The 19,682-nt window shown below is 35.8% G+C and overlaps 1 protein-coding gene across 5 annotated transcripts in view; it reads right to left on the reverse strand.

Moving 5' to 3' along the window:
* Positions 1 to 981: 981 nt before the first annotated feature.
* Positions 982 to 19,682, reverse strand: part of ZNF292 (zinc finger protein 292) — a 100,959-nt gene continuing 82,258 nt past the window's right edge. For all 5 annotated transcript variants that reach the window (XM_072832140.1, XM_072832139.1, XM_072832138.1 and 2 more), the window contains 2 exons: positions 18,290 to 18,431; positions 982 to 10,017 (listed from right to left, as the gene is read on the reverse strand). In XM_072832140.1, the coding sequence (XP_072688241.1) occupies positions 2,863 to 10,017; positions 18,290 to 18,431 (7,297 nt within the window). In that variant the 3' untranslated portion in view covers positions 982 to 2,862. The remainder of the gene's footprint in view (positions 10,018 to 18,289; positions 18,432 to 19,682) is intronic.

The raw sequence follows: 19,682 nt of genomic DNA on the forward strand, positions 1-19,682 counted from the left end.
ATAGACCACTTGCAATACTGCAAATGCACATGCTGCTTCCTCATACCTCCATACCTAGAATTCACCCTTCCCCTAAAGCCATCCAAAGATTATTCATTCATCTTTCAAGACTCTTCTTTTCTATAAAGACATTCATAAATACCCTCCCCTGCAATAGAGCATTCCCTTTGTTCTTTCTATTGTATTTATGTAGTCTTATTTTAATAGCTATAGCAACTGCTTGCTTATTACCCAATGATCAAAAAATTGCCTTGCCAAACTCTGTCTAGCCCTTTAGAATAATTTATGCTCAATTTAACATTGCTGAAGATTTCCCAAACTATTACCATTTCACTTCACATGATATATTTTGAACAACATGTTCTGATCTGTAGATCCAAATTCTTTGGGTTTAGAAGAGGGAGAAAAATCCATTTTAAATGATAAAACCTTAAGCAAATTGAGGCTGTAGGAAGAAAAAAAAATCTCAAGACAATAGATTGAGGGAAAGTATACCATGAAAAATATATACTTTATGATTCCTTTTTTAATACTTAGGCATTACATTCCATATCAAATTTTACCAACATGCTGTTCTATAAATTCATATTTTCTGTTCCATGCTAAAAAGCCCACTCTGCCATAATTACTTTTAGCAAACAGTACCTGGAATATAAAAAAGATTAACTCAGTGTTGGCAAACTTTCTCCTGACATGTAGGAGAACAATTAAAAAAAATGTCTAGGGGTTAATTTTCTTCAGCTAATGAGCAAAAGAAAAGCCCCAATACAATGGTATTTCACTTAACAGTGGCTCATCACTACATTAAGCAGAAATAAATCTACTTGCTACTGCACTATTTAGGGCAGGTTTGCCAAATGCCTATCTTTAAGAGCTAGGTCAACTTCCAAGAAAACTGTACAGAAACATTCAGTTGTTAACAAAAATTTAATATAAAATTATTCAGTTAAGTTATTGTTAATTTAGAAAAAAAAACATGTATTAATCACCCATAAGAACAACTTTTATTTTAATAAATAACAGTGGGCTTACCAAAGGGAAGGGATTTTAATGTGTCAAGTTTTATGCATATTGGTAATAAACCTTAAGGAGGTGAAACCAACTATTCAATATAACCCATTAGGTCCTAAAAATAAAACTATAATACTTTAATAAAACTTAAAAAAATATTTTCCAAAAGAAAATAATTCACTCCTTGACCATGCTTATTTATTCAGAGTACCAGCAATTTCAGTTAAGTGCTTCATTTTTCCTGCAAATCTGATGTTGCACAAGGGAATATACACATTTTCATATTATTACAACATCGTCAATATCTCAGGCTAATAATATTGTGGATGCAACTGGTTTATAACAAACACAAAGTCAAAAATCAATGCTATCTATGGCAAATAGAAACAAAAGTAAACTTAAAAGATGTTTTCTTTTGTTTCCCGTACTGACTTTAGTTGGACTTCAAATGAAGGTAATAAACTCTCCTGAAATAACCTCTATCTCTGCCGTGAATCCACAGTATAAATATGGTGAATAAAGCTAAACTATAAGAGCTAACTATATACTGAATAACCAAAATAATCAATTATAACAACTAATACTGCTCTGGAAGACCAATCTAATGAAAAAAGTATCATTAGATGTGGTGGGAAAATACAAATCTGTACAATCTAACATCTATAAACAGTAAAATCAAAACATCCAACTTCCTTATAGAAAGTGTTTCATCTATGTAATTATAAATGTTAAGGACTCTTGCATTTTGTAAACACAAGATGGGCTCACTTTGATGATACCAATTTTAAGATTTATAAAAATGTTTAAAAAAATTTTTCCACAAAAGTTTATACAGTTTAAAGCTATACACCAATCTATAAATCTCAGAAAATGGAAAAAAAAAACTTTATAAGATCACATGTATAAAACAAGAAATGAAATGTGATTTTATTTAAGGCAATACTGGGCTACTTCACAAATCACCACCTCAAATATTTACACTGCTCCACACTACTAGTTTCTATCACATTCACAAAGGATTTTTTTTTTAATACCAAATGTTTAAAATCTTTGATGTAGTAAATTCTTTATTCACATTTCCATTATATTTCATGGAATCATAGTAACTATATCCAATTAGAAGCACTGAAAAAAAAAACCTGTAGCTATAGGAAACTGCTAAAGAATCTATAATTTCACATGAATACCATCCCAAAATCCTGGAGGATAAATTTACAAAGCAGAGCAAGGTGTTGATATAATGTGCCTACTTTGTGAAGAGTAATTTTGAGATCATCTTGTAAATAAATGTTTTATGTAAAAATCAATGAACTATGGCAGAGTTTCTACTTTTAGTTCAAAAAATTCTTAATTTAAAACAATAAAAGAACAGTTTTAAAAACTTGATCACTTAGTTAAAAATTAAAATTCCAAATATAAATGTGTCATTTAATAGTTTAGACTTACATACTGCTGGTGGCAGCAAATGATTTACAATAATAAATATATACAAAAAAGATCTACAAACAAAGAGTACTGTTCTACATGAGCAGTGACTTGGTGAAACATATCAATCACACAGATAATTCAGTTTAGTTCATGGAAGGGGCAACTGGCTGATAGAAATTTGAGGTGTAGCTCAATTATTTACAATAACTGAAATATTGATTCTGTTCAAGTCCCATAGGGATAAAAAAAAAAGTTTTACATGACAAACGTCATGTGTTTTTTTTTTTTTCTTTTTTTTTTTTTTTGGCCAGGTTAATTCATGTCAACAACAAAAATTAATGAAAAGTTTCACAATTCTAGCATGCTTGATGGCTTCCTATTTAAAATAAAATGGTAAATAATGTATTTATAGTACATTAGTTATCAGTACTGCCCTCTCCCTGTGGCTTTACCCATACTAATTTCTTTCATAACAGACACATCTGGATCATTTGAATGTACTTCAAGTTTTTTCAGACTGACGGTAGGTTTCATTTCCTGAAGTTGCTTTAACACAAGTTCAGTGCAATCTTTAAGAGTCTTGTCTAAAACAATTTTTACATTATCACTGCACTGAAGCTGTGATGGATTGGCAAACTGTACAAAGGTTTCACTTTCTTTACAAGCACACACATGATTTCCACTAGTCACAGCAGTCTTATCAATATTTTTTCTTGAATTTGAATGGGATCCTTTCTTGTTCCCACTATTTGGATGGTCTTTATCAGAATTTTTCTTCTGCTTCACTGCAGACTCCTCAAGAAACTTCAGAAAGGATACTTCAAATCCCATTGGTTTAAATGAGCTCCAGTCAAAAGATGCAGGATGCTCCTCTGTTGTTTGAATTGCAACAGCAGTTTCTTCTTCTTTATGTGTACTACTTAACTCAACTGTTGATGCTGGTTCTGCTTTTTCAACTTTTCTCTTTTTATTTAGGGAGACATTTTTTTCTTTATTAACTCTCTTCAAATTACTTGTTTTTTGTTTTTCTGACTGGCATGGGTTATTTTCCTGAAAATCATTACTTACATTTGAAGAGGTATGAGCTTGGGTCTCCACACTTGCATTGTCTTCATTTATTAATTTTGTAATAAATAATTCTGTTAGCTCATCCATTTCATCTTTTTCTTTTTTTTCAATTTCCTTCTGTGGAACTGTAGCTGTTCTAGAGTTATCATTGCTCTCTGATACACATGCATCAGAATTTTTCACATCACTCTTATCACTTTCTTGCTCAGAAGTGTCCTTTAATTGTGAGTTGCAACACCGTTTGAAGACAATGAGAAGATTTCGGTGTTGTGATGTAAATGCCTTTGATAATTTATGGCATTTATAATGTCTAATTATATTGCTTTCACTTGTAACAACTGATGTACACCCCTTTATCATACATGGATACTGGGTTACAAATCTGCTTGTACACTCAGATAAGGCATCATTTCTAGCCTTTATGGAATATACGTGCTTTCCACGTTTCAGAGAATAAGGCTTATTTTCTTCAATTTGCACAATTTTTGCAGTCTTGTTTTCTAAATTATTTTTTTTCTTTCGTTTTGTTTTAGGCATTTTGATTCCTTCCTTTCCAGATCTGTGTTTTGTTCCCCGATATTTAGACTTTGTCTTTTCTTGGTTTGCCTTGCTTGACATATTTTCCTGACCAGGTGTTAATCTTCTTGGCCGAATCAAATGAGCTTTATGCTTGTCATTATGCTTATTAAAAATGTGTCGGAGGAGATTTGACCGAGTTGCATATATACGGTCACAGCCTTCACAGTCACACTTGTATATGCCATCTTCTTCAGTTTTACTTCCCCTTATCCCAATTCCATGATCTGCCTCAAGATGAACAACATAGTTCAAATATGTGGTAAATGAAGATTTACACTCTAACTGGTCACATGGAAATTTCCCAACATCCACAGAAGCAGTCATACTTTCAATTTCCTCAGGAGTCATTTCATGAAGTTTCATGTAGTGTTGTATCAGGCCAGTAATTGCTTGGAAAATTCGGGAACAGTCACTCACCTGACACCGAAATTCTTTCACAGTCTGTTTAGTTTCAATTTCTTCACTTTCTTTACCAGCTTCACTTTCTTCTTCAACCTCTGCAGAAAATGCAGGTAGATCTGATTTGTGTACAGCCTGGTAATGCAGAATTAAGTTTTGCTGTATAGTAAAAGCGGCAAAGCAACCCTGGTGAACACATCGGTAAGGTCTGTAGGGACTGTATCTTGTTGGAAACTCAAGGGAATCAGAAACTGGCTTCTTGCGTTTTTTCTCCTCCTTTTCCTTTTTATGTCTTCTAATTTTCCGTCCTTTGGTTTGTATGTTTGTGAGAGAATTTGTATTACATTGTTCTGAAGTAACTGTGATCACTTGCAAGGAGCTTTCTGTTTTTTCAGGACTTTTTTTTTCAGGAAGTTGTTTTTCTGGGATCACTGCTACATTACTGAGGGAATTTTCCTTTATTGCTCCCAAGTCTAAAGTTGGTTGGAATTCCCTTTTATTTTCCTCTGTCACAGTTAGCTGTCTTTTTACTTGTGTAATTCGTGGGGATGACAAATTTTCACTCTGAGTTTTTCTTCCATAAGGCCTTTTTATTTTTAACTTTACCATTTCTTCCGTTGTAAAATGATGGACCAACTGGCAGTGTGCCCGGAGATTAGAGTTCCTTGTAAATGTTTTTGTACAGGTAGGTACTACACATTTAAATGGGGCAAATTTCAACTGATTCTTCTTAATTTCAAGAATCATCTCTGGAGTGTACTGATGAATCTTACCATAGTGCTTAAATAAAGCATCCTTTGTCATTGCACTGTAATTACAGCCTTGGTTTTGACACACAAAGGGTTTATTAACTTTGTCACTAAACTGAATGTTGCTTATAATTTCAGAAACTGGCTGAACAACTGTGACATTTGGATTTGGTTTAACAGGAGTGGGAGTCAGTGTCACTGATGTATTTATTAGTACACACTGGGGTGCTGGAGTGGACAGGTCATTTTCTAATTTTAATTTCTGCAAGCCTTCTAAAATTTCCTGTATTTGATCTTCCTTATGTAATACTTCAGATGAAGGAATGTTATTTTTTGCTGGCATTACACCTATAAAGGAGGAAAACTGAGAAGAATCAGGTAACTTGTTATTTTGCACAGTGTTTACTGAAGGAAGCTGAATGTTATAATTTATTTGAGCATTCTGTGATGTTTCACCAACACCGTGAGATCCACTTTTTACCTCAAGTATTTGAGAATTCATAGCACTTTTAATAATTTCAAGAGTCTTTTCAAAGTTTTGTATAACATTATCTTCAGAAATCTGCAAATCAGAATTTATTGAAGTTGTGCATGAATTCAAAGCCATCATTTGGGAATCACCATTTTCAGTTTTTAATGTTAAAGGAGCTAACACCGTATGGGACTCAAGATTGGTTTTAAAGTTTTCTTTCACATCAGTAATAAATAACTGATTGTCAACATTATTTAATTTCTGTGTTAGGTTTTCCACCAAACCCTGAGGCTCACAATTTGGAATTACATTTGAATGGAGGTTACTAGTTGGTATCTCAATACTCTTTGCTATAAGTCCCATTGCTGTTAAGTCACTTGTTACCAAGTTTTGGGAAGCATTAGGTGCAATTAGGGGAGGAACAACTTTCTTTCTTCTCTTCGAAGCACTGTTTCCCTTTTTATTTAAATGACTAGATCTCGTGCTCTGAGGACCACTTATAACTGAAACACGTGAACTATTACTGGTAAAAGTTTGTGATGGCCCACTAGAATTAGGGAATGAACTAGAACACAAACCATTTTCAACAGTCTTCAGCAGTAAGTCATTTGTTGGGAAAACAGGCAAACTGCTGCATTCCTCAATGGAGGGAGTTTTGGAGTTTGGTGTCCTATTCTGGTTTGTCAGCAGGGGGTTTGGGTGGCATACAGTCTGCAACAGAGGTGGCACAGCTGGATTTGGCATCACTGTTGCATTTACTTGTGCTGCATCTGAAACACAACCTGTTGGAACATGAGAAAGCATTTCGGCACCCTCAAATGTACTGGGGATGCCAGCAGTTTCCAAAGCCTGTTTAATAATCTCACTTCCTTCTTGACTGACATTGGTACTAAAGCTAGTCACACCAGTCCGAGGAAATGTATTTGGTAAAAATGTTGATGAGCGATTTTCAGCAGCAAGAAGTTGCAGGAATGATGGATCTTTAAAACATGCTTCTGGATTGAAGGTAGACTGTTGTGGCTGCTGCAAATTTACTGCATTTGTGGAGAGAATCATGCTGGCAAGAAGAGAAGGCTGTCCATTATTCTGTAGAAGTTCTTGAGCAATTTCTGCTCCATCCAGTGGTTTACAGTAAGATCGCTTAGACAAGTGTCCACCCAGAGACCTGGGATTAGTAAAAGCCCTGTAACACCTGCTACAGATAAATTTTCCATCTCTGATAATTGCAGGCCATTTAGCCCTTTTGTTGTGCTTGGGTTTTCTTTCCTTTCCATTTGGGCCCCGCCCACGGTCTTTTTTAACTTTTTCAGGTGCAGACTGTTGGGCACTGGTGCTATTAAAATCATTTGCAACATTGACTTGTGAAGGAAAAACTGCATTTTCACCATTACCTCCCTTCAGAAAAGAGGAATTAGTGTTTCCTTCAATCTGTGAAGAAAAATGATTTGTATTATTTTCCAGTTGGGAAAAAACAGAATTAGCCCCACTATCTGCTGGTGAAGGGAAGAGAGACATTGAACTACTTTCTGCAGGCAAAGGAAGGAAAGGATCTGAGCCACTGTCAATATTCAAAGGCAAAACTGTTTTGGTTAGATCTTCCATTTGTGCTGGCAAGGTAGTAGTAGATAAATTTTCCATTTGGGAACATATAATACCACCACCTTGTTCATTTTTATCCTGAGAAGGTATATTTGGATTTATGACACTTTCCACTGAGGGCAACAGTGGAGTTGACACACTTGTCAAATGAGCTGGAAAAATGGAAGGCGAGACATGCTGCAACTGATTTGAACAAGTAGGATTCCCGTTGGCTTTGGTCTGTGATGTAAAAAATGCACTGTTAGAGCTGCTCACCTGTGATGGCAAAAAATAAACAAACTTTCCATTATTTGGTGTATTTAAGTTGTTAGATTTCTGACCTTTTTTACTTTTCCGCTGCATTTTAAATGCAGCATACTGGTCAGGGTGTGCAGTCTTCATGTGTTTCCCAATACTCTGTGAAGAATTATAGGTTCGAGTACATCCCTCGACCTGGCAACTGAATTTCTGAACTGGCGCTTTTGGAGGCACTGATGGAGTTCCTAAAGAACTACTTGGGTTGGGCTGCGGTGGAACAAATGTGATACTTTCCAATGTCTTAAGAGGTAAATTATAAAGACTGGATGATGTTTTAACATTACCTCCACATTCAAACTTGGAAGCTGGTAAACTGTTTTGAAATCCTGTCTGATTTTGCACAGAAAAGGTCATCAGGTTATTCACTTGTCTTTCTAAGTTTTGTGGGGTAAGGTCACCTATTTTGAGGGTTTCTGAATTTACTAAAGAATTCTGAGTAATCTGGGCTTCATTAAAGCAATCCTGTTCTTTTCTTTCTTGAAAACCTGGACGACACAAATCATTACAGGTATCTCCAACTGGTGTATGTAAGTTTGTGACCAGTGATTCACCAGTGCCTTCCACAGTGGAGTTTTCTTGCTTTCCAAAGTTATCCTCAATCCCCTGATTGAGGGACACTTTAATGGACACAGCTACTTCACTGGCCTGAAGCAGAGGAGTAGTCACAGGGTTTTCCAAACCATTTGACAATGGTCCATCAGCTTGCCTGAGCTCTGATACAGAAATCTGGTCTTGTTTGGTCACAGCTGATTCTGTTTTGCTTTTATCCCAAGCATCACTTTTATCTGCTGGTAAGGTATTTTCAATATTATTTTCTGAAGGAAGCACAGATCTCTCTTTCTCGATGCTCACTTCTGTGTCCTGATTCACTTTAGAAGGCTGAACACAATCTCCAGATGAATTAAGTTGGTCTTCAGGAGGCAACACTTTTTCGGGAGTACTGTGATCATCCAGATGCTTTTCTAGCTCACTCTGAGAACGATAAACTTTACCACAACCTGTGAACTTACAAGTATAGGTATTATAATGCTGTGCTTCATGATCATACAGTAAATAAGCTTCTGAAAAAATTCTGCCACACTTAGGAAACATACACTTTGCTCTAAAGACTTGATGTTCCTTTCGGTGTGTTAAGAGCTCTGCATAACTATTAAAACCAGCCTTACATTTCATCTGTATACAGATATATGGTTTACTACCACAATGCATTTGTAGGTGATCATTAAGATGAGTAACACTTACAAAATGCCGTCTACAGTACTGACAAATAACTTTTTTGCTTTGCATTTCAAGAAAGCGCTTGGCATCTTCATTATCCTTATGCCCCTTTACATGAGCAATTAAATTTTTAAAGTACTTAAAGCCCTTCTTACAAAAAGTTACAGGGCAATTAAATTCATTAACGGGTACTGGTTTCTGGACTGGGATCACTTCTGGTTCATAAGATTTATCTTTGTCATCATTTTCATCATCTGAACCATCATTGTCATTAAATACTATGAAATCTGTTGAATAGAGACTATTCTTTTTTATAGGTCGCTGTTCCTGCTTAGCCACAGCATTAGTCTTCTGATTCTCATTGGTAGTTGTGATTTTAGGTGGCCTCCCCAATCTTCTTAATGGTTTCATAGCTGCTAGTCTCTCTTTACTAGATTGTTTAACATGCAATGTGACATGAGGGACAAAAGTTTCTTTAGAATTAAAGTTCTTTGCACATATAGGGCAACTGTAAATCCCATCTTTATAGTGTTTTTGAGCATGTCGTACTATTCTATGACCAAGGAATTCTTTGTCACATAGCACACAATACTGCATGTAGGCTTGCCAATTCCTAAACCTAGCAGAAATAAATCCCCTCTCTCTTAATTGTTTTATTTCTCTCTTCTTCTGCTTTTCATCACAGATGTCTTTAAGAAGGCCAGAATTAGCACCAATTCCACCAGAAAGTCCATTCATAGAAGTTTCTTTACTCTCTTCTTGGTAGTCCACTACTTTCTCATAAACTTCACTGTCATTTAGTTCATCTATTGAAGACACAATAGATGCTTCTTCCCCCATTAATGCAAGACATTGTCGTTTTAATGTTTTCCAATCCCAGAATTCTGGATCAAAGGGCCACTGAGTTTTCAATACAAGTAAGAGCTCACAGCGCAGAGAATTTGGTATTGGAAGATTCTCTTCATCATATTTCTGGTCTGGTTGATTATACAACATTTCCACAGCATAATATGCATCTACTGTAGGCTCAATAAGAAATTCACTCAGTTGACAAGCACGTTTAACTTCCAGATCATCAGGCAACAAGCATGAAATGGTCTTGCAAATAGATATTTTCACTTCAGTATTTTCTGTAGATTCCAAACGAAGAGCTTTTACACATAGTTCTATACAGGTGGCAAGTCCAGCCCCTTCAGTCTGTGAAAGAGCAATAGGAAATGTTAATTTAATCTATACTAACCAACAGATTTGTGAATTTATTAATTTTAAAAACTGATGTTTGCTATTCTCAAATTTTGCAGCAGCAACATATGAAATGCTGTCTCTTCTAAGGCACAACAGCTTAGCCTTGTGTGGGTGTGTATGTGTGTGTAAAATGAACTATAAAAAATAGGGGAAAAAAAAAAGGAAAGAAAAGCATTGGGAACTAAGATAAGACCTGGGTATAAAGTCATTAACTATAGCTAGGCAAACTTGGAAGTTATTAACTTCTCTAACCATTCATAGCAGCCCACTTACAAAATAAAGATCAAAATAGCATTTAAATTTCATAAAACTGCTGTGAGCATCAATGAATATTATATATCTAAAGTATTTGATACAGTTTAGTATAATGTCTGGTACACAGGAATTGATTAATACATGTCAACCTTATCATAAATCTTATTTCCTAAGTTTGTATTTACAATCCTTATGAAATAAAAACCTTCTTCACTCAATTACAGAACTGAGAACGTCCCCATATTTCCTAAGACTAGTAATGAAAGGAGATTTTCACTTTTAACAGAATAAAGTTATTTGATCCTTTATAAGGGAGATTCTAGTTCTATCATACGTTGGCTGAATGCCCAATCACCTACCACATTGTTGAACCATCTTAAAAACTAGAAGTAGAAGGAGACACAGTGTTTTTCCTTTTGAATTAGCATCTTGAACTGTTATTATAAGATACCAATAATGAAAGTAAGAGTAATTTTGAAGATCTATGTAGTGAAGAGATAAAAATGGAATTTAAAAGGACTAAGAGAACATAAATATAAGAAATAAGGCAGCTATAAGATGTGGCCATATTCATTGAAATGGAGTGTTATACAGAATCAAAAAGCAGGAAAGAAATAAGCAAAAAAAAAAAAAAGGAAAAAAAAGCTGATAGGGTCTGTATTTCCATAGGCTAAGAAGGAATTAAAATATTTTACTGAAAAAGCAACTTAGATTTGTAGGCCAATAGGAAAGTGAGGGGAGAATACTAAATTGGCTTTAACTTTAGGAGAAGCAAGGGCACAAAGATCAAGAAGGAAATGCACAAGAACAGATATGAGACCTATTTTTAAAAGTGACAAGAAAGGACAACAGGGAAAGAGGTAGAACCATACGGTTGTCTCTAGCTTTTACGTCAAACCTGTATAGTTATTTTATACTATTTTGAGATAAATGGGAGCCAGAAAACTTTTACAATAAAACATCTGCACCTCTGTTACATGCCTTAGGGGCTACCACTAATAATGGATAATCAGGTCACTTGTTTGTTAGAACATGAAGGAAACAAAAAAGACATGTGGTGAGAAAAGATTCATATTAGAGAGAGGAGGTCTTGGAGAAATCAAAAGTCAAGTCAACCATAAAGATGATCTGAAGTGATAATGAAGACACATATCAGAAGGACTAGTAAATATGTATAGGATAAGAATTCTGAAAAAGGCTACATTTATTTAGAAAATTCAGGAAATGGGGGATCCCTGGGTGGCGCAGCGGTTTGGTGCCTGCCTTTGGCCCAGGGCGCGATCCTGGAGACCCGGGATCGAATCCCACATCGGGCTCCCGGTGCATGGAGCCTGCTTCTCCCTCTGCCTGTGTCTCTGCCTCTCTCTCTCTCCCTCTCTCTCTCTCACTGTGTGCCTATCATAAAAAAAAAAAAAAAAAAAAAAATTAGAAAATTCAGGAAATGACAGAGAAAGAAATGACTTAAGAAAGGGTCCAGGAAACAGATTTTGTGGACGAAAGACATCTGCCTTGAGGAAGATGACTGTAACTATTCTTTGTCAAGTGAATGTTGATCCCTTTGTAAAGAACAAAAGCAGATTCAAAAATTCTACTTATTGCTTAGAAAATGCAACTAAAATTATTTTGGAGAGAAACTCAATAAATAGTTCTATTCTAATACAGTTGGCTACTAGATTCAAGAGTGCATCTCAACTCATTAAGGACAAATTAATTTGAATAAATTGCTTTAAAAACATTTTACTGTTGTAATTAAATGTGAAATCTTAAGTAATGCCAATAAAATGACAAAGTTTTATTCTTGTAAGTTTTTCATCTTTGTGCATGATTAAAATTGTTTATAGGTGATAATTCAAATCATAAATTAGTTATATAAAGTATTTTAAAAGATGAGTTTGAATTCATAATTTCCCATAAATATGTGATTAAACAATTAGCCTATAAAAATCTACTTCATTCGTAAATTAAAGTAAAAGTATTGACAAGACCAGCTTGAATTTAAGAGTGATAGGAGCAGAAGAAAGCTAATTGCTAAAAATTCAGAGGAGGAATAGAGACCCCCCCAATGACAATGATCCAATATGAGGCAACCTTCTGAAAAATATAAGGTTTTATCTTTGGTACCCCCCCACTTTTCTGTTCCTTTCCTCTGACTGCCTAATGTCCTTGACCCAAAGCTACCTGAGGTTTACAGACTGATTAGTTCCCCCATGTACATCCTATTCAGCCCTCCTCTATCCACACATAGCATCATGTCTTAACCTGCTTTAAAATTATTAAATGGCTACTTTTCTACTTTAGAGTTAAATATACTCTTAATGGGGAATATAAACAGGGCTTCACAGTCTTTACCTATGCCTCATCTGGTCTAGACCCATCATTTATCTTTTGCCCTACCCAAGTATATGCCAGGTAAACTGAACTAACTGTAATTACTCAAATATCCCATTCTCTCATTTGTCTTGGTATCACTTGTGATTTTGTGATATAATAAGAAATACATACATATTTTGGTTTTCATCCAGGGTTTCCAGCACAGAGCTCCTAAAACCTTTGTAATTTCCTAAGTGTTAAGAGCTATAAGGGCATCTTTTGTTGCCAGCTCCTGAAATAGCTAGAGCCTTAAACTGTGAAACAGGTGTTGTTATTAATAAGGCCCTTTTAACCACAAAGGAGTTTATGTTAATGAGGCAATTTTTGGAAAGCCCCTAGATAACCACCGGATGGGGGCTGATAGGGGAACAAACCTGTGTTTACAGGGTTGGAACTTTCAGCTCTTGCCCCCCGTCCCCAGCCCCATCCCCATCCCCAAGGAAGGGAGAAAAGCTGGGGTCTGAATCAATCGTCAATGGTGGCTGAAGATTTAATCAACTATGCCCATGTAATGGGAAGCCTCCATAAAAACCCAAAAAGAACGGGGTTCAGGGACATTCGCACTGGTGAACAGGTGGAGATCTGGGACAGCAGCTTACCCATTGTCCTATGCATATCTTCCATCTAGTTCTTCCAGAGTTGTATCCTTTCATAAAACCAGTAATCTAGTAGGTAAACTGTCTTCCTGAATTCTGTGAGTCACTCTAGAAAATTAATCAAATCTGAAGAGGAGGTTGTGGGAACTTCTGATTTTAGCCAGTTGGTCAGAATTATAGATGAAGACAAACTGGACTTGTGACTGGTATCTGAAGGGGTGTGTATGTATGTGGCACTCTTGTGCAACTGTGCTATCTCCAGGTAAATAGTGTCGGACTTGAGTTAAGCTGTAGGATACCCAGCTGGTGTCCACAGAATCAGATATCTCCTCGATGTGGAGAAAATTCTCCACATATTTGATGACCAGAAGTATTCAGTGAGAAGAGAATAGAGGAGAATAAGTTTTTTCTTTACACCACTTCCCATGCTTTTTCTAGTAATAGGAACACTTTTTACCCTCCCACTCTGGCTATTACTCAGAGTCAAAACAGACAAGAGGGTTAGATGGCCCACCTCTCTTATTCATTCAGCACCTACTTTATACTAGGCACTGTATACTAGGCACTGTGCTCCCACAGGAGTCTTAGCACTCCACCAAAACAGAAAGACCCATACCATATTGCAACTCTGTGTGTGTCTCCCCATTAATAGACTATGAAAGCCTTAAGGGCAGAGCAATACTTTTCAACCTTTTAATGTAAAGAGTCTAGGAAAACGCAGAATAAAATGGCCAATTAACAGTCTTCAACAGCTCCTGGAATTTTGAAAGAGGGCCACCAGTTAACCCAAACCACTAACCTTGAGACTAAATTATAGGACGTGAAAGATAATGAGTTATACTAGAACCTAGTCATTACAGCATTAACTTTAAGGTCTCTTTTAGTCCTAAAACAAACAGAAAAACTATGATTCTAGGGTTGTTGTTTTAAATATTTATTTGAGAGAGACTGTGAATACACACACACCAGCAGGACTAGAGACAGAGAGAAAGAATCTCAAGCAGACTTCCAGCTGTGCTCAGAGCTCAATGCATGGCTCTTTCTTACTGAGATCACAACTGGAGCTGAAATCAAGAGTCAGATGCCTAACCAACTGAGCCACACACCTGCCCCTATGATTCTAGTTTTAAGATAAAACCTATGCCTGGTCATTTTTCATAAAGTAAAAACCAAAGGGGAAAAAATTTTATGCAACGGGAAACCAGATTTTTGGAGCAGAGTAATTAATTAGCAAGTTGCAAGTTACTCTTGTTAATAGGTGAGCTCTCCTGGCCCAACTTTCTAAGCTATTATTCATGCTTTTAACCACTTTTTTATGTGCTTTTACTTCTGACCCCAAAGTCTCTTTGGAAAGGCTCTATTCAACAGAACTGTCTATGATGATGAAGTGTTCTGTATGCTATTCAATATGGTAGTCACTAATCAAATGGAGCTACTAAGCACCTAAAATGTGGCTACTGGCTACCATAATGGACAGTGTAGCTCTTGTCCAAGTTTTTCCCTAACACAATCTCCTTGTGAACAGGGTATAAGGTTGAGGGAGGAGAGTCACTTTTACCTACCCAGTCACTTTTACCTATCTAGAATAATAGAATTATCCTATTCTATTTGTCTACTGATATTCATTTTTAATCTTATTTAAAAATGAAATACAAAGTGGTTAGTTACCACGTGGTCAACAGAAACTCAAGATTTATACTTAATTTGTCTGGCTTCTAGTTTCAAGCTCCTTCCACTGCGCTATACTGCTATTCAAGTCAGACATAAAGCAGTGGCACAACCTATATTTTAAAACTACACAGTAATTTTTTTTAAAAGATTTTATTTATTTGACAGAGAGAGCGAGAGAACATAGGCAGGGGTAGTGGGAGGAGAAGCAGGCTCCCCACAGAGCAGAGAGCCAGATGCAGGGCTTGATCCCAGACCTTGGCCTTATGACCTGAGCTGAAGGCAGATTCCTAGCTGACAGAGCCCCCCAGGTGCCCCAAAATTGCACAGTAATTTTTAAAGAAACTTAATATTAAGTTTACCTTTTTAAAACTGCAACACTACAATATATAAGATGAAAAATCAGGATAAGAGCCAGACAGAGAAAAACTAGAAAGGAGATGAACTGACTCTTATTCTTTATTCCTGAAAAGAAATTATTTCAGGAGAAAAAAATGACGATATATGTAAGATTTATTGACCAACTACACATTATTTTTAAAAGATTTTATTTATTTATTCATGAGAGACAGAGAGGTAGAGACACAGAGAGAGGGAGAAACAAGCTCCTCGCAGGGAGCCTGATGTGGGACTCGATCCTGGGACTGGGATCACGTCCTGAGCCAAAGGCAGACGCTCAACCGCTGAGCCACCCAGGTGTCCTACCAATTACAGATTTTAAAAGTTACCTTTAAAGGGGGACAGGAGGGATCCCTGGATGGTGCAGCGGTTTAGCGCCTGCCTTTGGCCCAGGGCACGATCCTGGAGACCCGGGATCGAATCCCACGTCAGGCTCCTGGTGCATGGAGCCTGCTTCTCCCTCTGCCTGTGTCTCTGCCTCTCTCTCTCTGTCTCTGTGTGACTATCATAAATAAATAAAAAATTAAAAAAAAAAAGACTTAAAAGCTGTCAAGAATGTGACTAGACACACAGGGAGTTCTCTGTGTGAACGATTTCAAAAAATAAAAATAAAAAAAAATAAAGGGGGACAGGAGATTATCTTTTGGTCTTTCCTTAAAAAAAAAAAAAAAAAAGCAATTACACGTGAATTAAAAAATATCTCTTGGGGATCCTAGGTGGCTGAGTCAGTTAAATGTCTGACTCTTCATTTTGGCTCAGATCATGAACGCAGGTTTGTATGATCAAGATTATTTTCTCTCTCCCTCTACATCTGCCTCCCCTACCCCCAGCTCATGTGCTCCTTCTCTCTTTCTCTGTCTTCAATAAACAGACCTTAAAAAAAAATACTTATCATGCTACATCTCTGTTCTTAAGGATTCCTTAAATGCTGTTTGGCACCCCATTCTATGCAATGGTTGCAACTCTGGAAAATATCTTCTGTGTACATTTAATATGGAAACCCACTGCATTACTATAAGGGTTACTATAAGAAAATAAATTAATTCTGTAAAACTTGGATTCCAATTTAGATAATAAATAAAAATGAATATGCAACTTCTGCTATCACTTTCCTGTTGAGTTGTATCTAATCTGCTTAATCTACTTATTAAGTGTCTTCCATTTCAATGATTGTTTATTCCTAAAAGTTCTTTGGACTCTTTAAAATCTGCTTAGTTGTTTTGATAGTATCTTTCTTTCTCATGTTTTAATTCTTTATTTTAGGTCTTTAAATATATGTATTTTATAGAATTTTCCACAATTGTGTTATTTAAAGTGTTAGGCAAATAATTCTATTCTTTTTGTCTACTGACATTCATTTGTGTCACTTTGTTTCATATGCTTTATAAAATTTTTTTTTTAAAGATTTTATTTATTTGAGAGAAAGAGAGCAAGAGAAAGAGCATAAGCAGACAGAGGGCAGAGAGAGAGAGAGAAGCAAGTTCCCTGCTGGGCAGGGAGTCCAACATGGGGCTTGATCTAAGCACCCTGTGATCATGACCTGAGCCGAAGGCAGATGCTTAACTGAGCCACCCAGGCGTGCCTGCTTTATAAATCTTGGTTAAATTTATTTACATCTTTAAAAATATGTAATTTATAGTGTCTATCCTTGCATGTTTAATCCTATTGTTATTTTTCTCTGCCAAAATTCCCTCATGACAAGCTGCTTCATGTTCTGTAAACCCTGATCATGAACTCATCTTAAGCAGAGCTTTACCTGAGAATGCTGCATTGAGGCTATGTCCCTCTAAAGAAGTTCTGCATTTGCTTCTGCCAGGTGTTACCTGCCCAGTACTCCACCCTTACCTTCTTAAATGTTACTTGGCATGGGGATTTCTGGACTATATAGATAGGGTAAATTTAGATCCCAAATCTGTGTGAGGGTAGACCTATGGTTACAACTTCTTAAGGGAAACATTTTTCCTTGTCTGACCCACAGCCCAGTAGAACATGCACAGGGTTCCCTATCATCTATCTGTATTTTCTAAAAAAATATTTTATTTATTTATTCATGAGATACACAGAGAGAGCGAGAGAAAGAGAGAGAGAGGCAGAGACACAGGCAGAGGGAGAAGCAGGCTCCATGCAGGGAGCCTGATGTGGGACTCAATCCCAGGTCTCCAAGATCATGCCCTGGGCTAAAGGTGGTGCTAAACCACTGAGCCACCTGGGCTGCCCATCTATCTGTATTTAAAGTAGTATTTTCTAGTCTAGTTTTTCAATGAAATTATAAGACTTCACAGGTAGGGCAGACGGACAGAAAGCTCAGCTCCAACTCCCCAACTTGAGAGGTCCTAAGATCTTATCTCTTATCCATAAAGCTACCTCCCATCCCCATGTGCAAACTCCTCAGTTACTCTAATTAGTAACACATCCCAATATCCACCAGGAGAGACCCAGCAACAGCTCAAGCTTTCTGCTCCAGTTTTTAAGTTCCTCCTCATTTTGAGCCTATGGATTTCCCCTAACATTCTTACAATATCAGATACATCAAAATGTTTATTTCATCAATTATTTTGGGGCATTTTATGGAAGAAGGATTTTTAGATAATGTAATTTGCCAGACAGCTAGCAACGGAAGCTATCTCTATATTTTTCTTTATACTTTCTAAATTTATACAAATTATCAAAACAGCATAACACCTAGGAGTAAAAATTGTAGAATGATAAAATACTAGAGTATGTGTATTACTTTTCTTCAGGTCAAGAGTAAGCCCCCATTTGCATTTGTAAGTTTTTCTGTATCAAATACCTATTAAGACTAATAAAAAAAAAGCAATGTTCAAAACTCTAAATGAAATAACAAAAATCACTGGAAGAGGTGCCAAAATAATAGTTTTTTATTAAAGATAATGAATATATCTTAAATTAAGAAAAAATAGCTCAATTATTCTTACCTCTGAATTAATAACTTTAATCAGGAAGAAAATGTGATATACCGTCTTGGTTAACAGAGAAAGTTGCCGACATCTTTCTAGGTACACTTGTATAGATGGTTCTACTCTTTGCTGTAATTTACTCCAAAAGAGAGTGAGTTCCCTAAAAAAAAGTATAAAAAATAAATTGGAGCAGTAATGTAATAATCGTGGACTATGTTGGTCTAGTCATTATATTTGAATTTAAAACTAGTTTTAGATTCTAATTCTACATGTGGAAATTAAGTTTAAATTAGATTATTAAATATAAAATATATATCAACTTTTGGAGACTAAATAAAATCAAGAAATGATTTATCATTTTATTAATATTTTTCAATGTCAGCGAGTACTGCCAATTATTAGTAAAGCACCTCTCATTTACACAATATAAACAGTAACTGAGCCACATCTGAACTTTATGTAATAAAGCACAAAATGTGTGTGTATGTATAAAATGCATACATAGATCAATGGTATATTTTTAAAAGCATTTAATTTTACCTTCTACCTTAAATTGAAAATTGACCAATTGGTTGATTAAATTAGATAAATGTTAACAATCAATAACACAGAACTCAAAAGAAATTTAACTAATTTCTGTCAAATTAGTGAATAAAAGAAACTTTGAAAAATGAATTTTAAAATTTATTTCAAATGCAACTAGAATATATTTTTCACAGAAAAATAATCCTACTGAAATGATGACTTTTCCTTCCTTTTACCTATCATCCTATTTCTCTTCTGTCCTCCAAAAATCATCTTTCTTGCTTCAACTTTTTTCACCAAGTATTCTCCTCAATACAAGCCTTTCCTATTATTATTTCCTTAGTTTATACTCCCAGGAACTCTGCCCCTTGACCACCCACTTGAATAACTTGTTCATTTACTGGATTTTAACCTATATATTCAAAATCTCTCTCTCCAGTCTTAACCACTTTCACCTCTCTAGTTCTTTATAAGACTTCTCCACTTTGATCTCTTTTGAAACCTGAAACAAACCTGAAACTTAATATATGAAAAAGATTATTAACATCCTTTCCAGTTCACCATCTTTGTAATTAAATGTATCATTATCACTGACCCTATCGAACTCTGCTTTCTACTATCCTAAAGACTGTTATCTTTAACATTTTTTTCACCCCATCCCATATCCATAAGGAAGCCTTCATAACTTCCCAGTTGGACTGTTAATTGGTTTTCTAGTTGACTTTCCTAGCTCAACTCTGTCCTACCACTTTTTTCCCCCAACTGTCTCACTGTTCAGACCCCAATCCGTTCTCAAGTACTTGTATTAAACAGCACTTCTTAAAGATAAATTTCTATTTTGTCCTCCTATTTAAAGGCTTATAATAGATTGCCTTTCTTGATATGA

This window comes from Canis lupus, chromosome 7 (genome assembly GCF_048164855.1).
Source record: "Canis lupus baileyi chromosome 7, mCanLup2.hap1, whole genome shotgun sequence".
Classification (NCBI taxonomy): domain Eukaryota; kingdom Metazoa; phylum Chordata; class Mammalia; order Carnivora; family Canidae; genus Canis; species Canis lupus.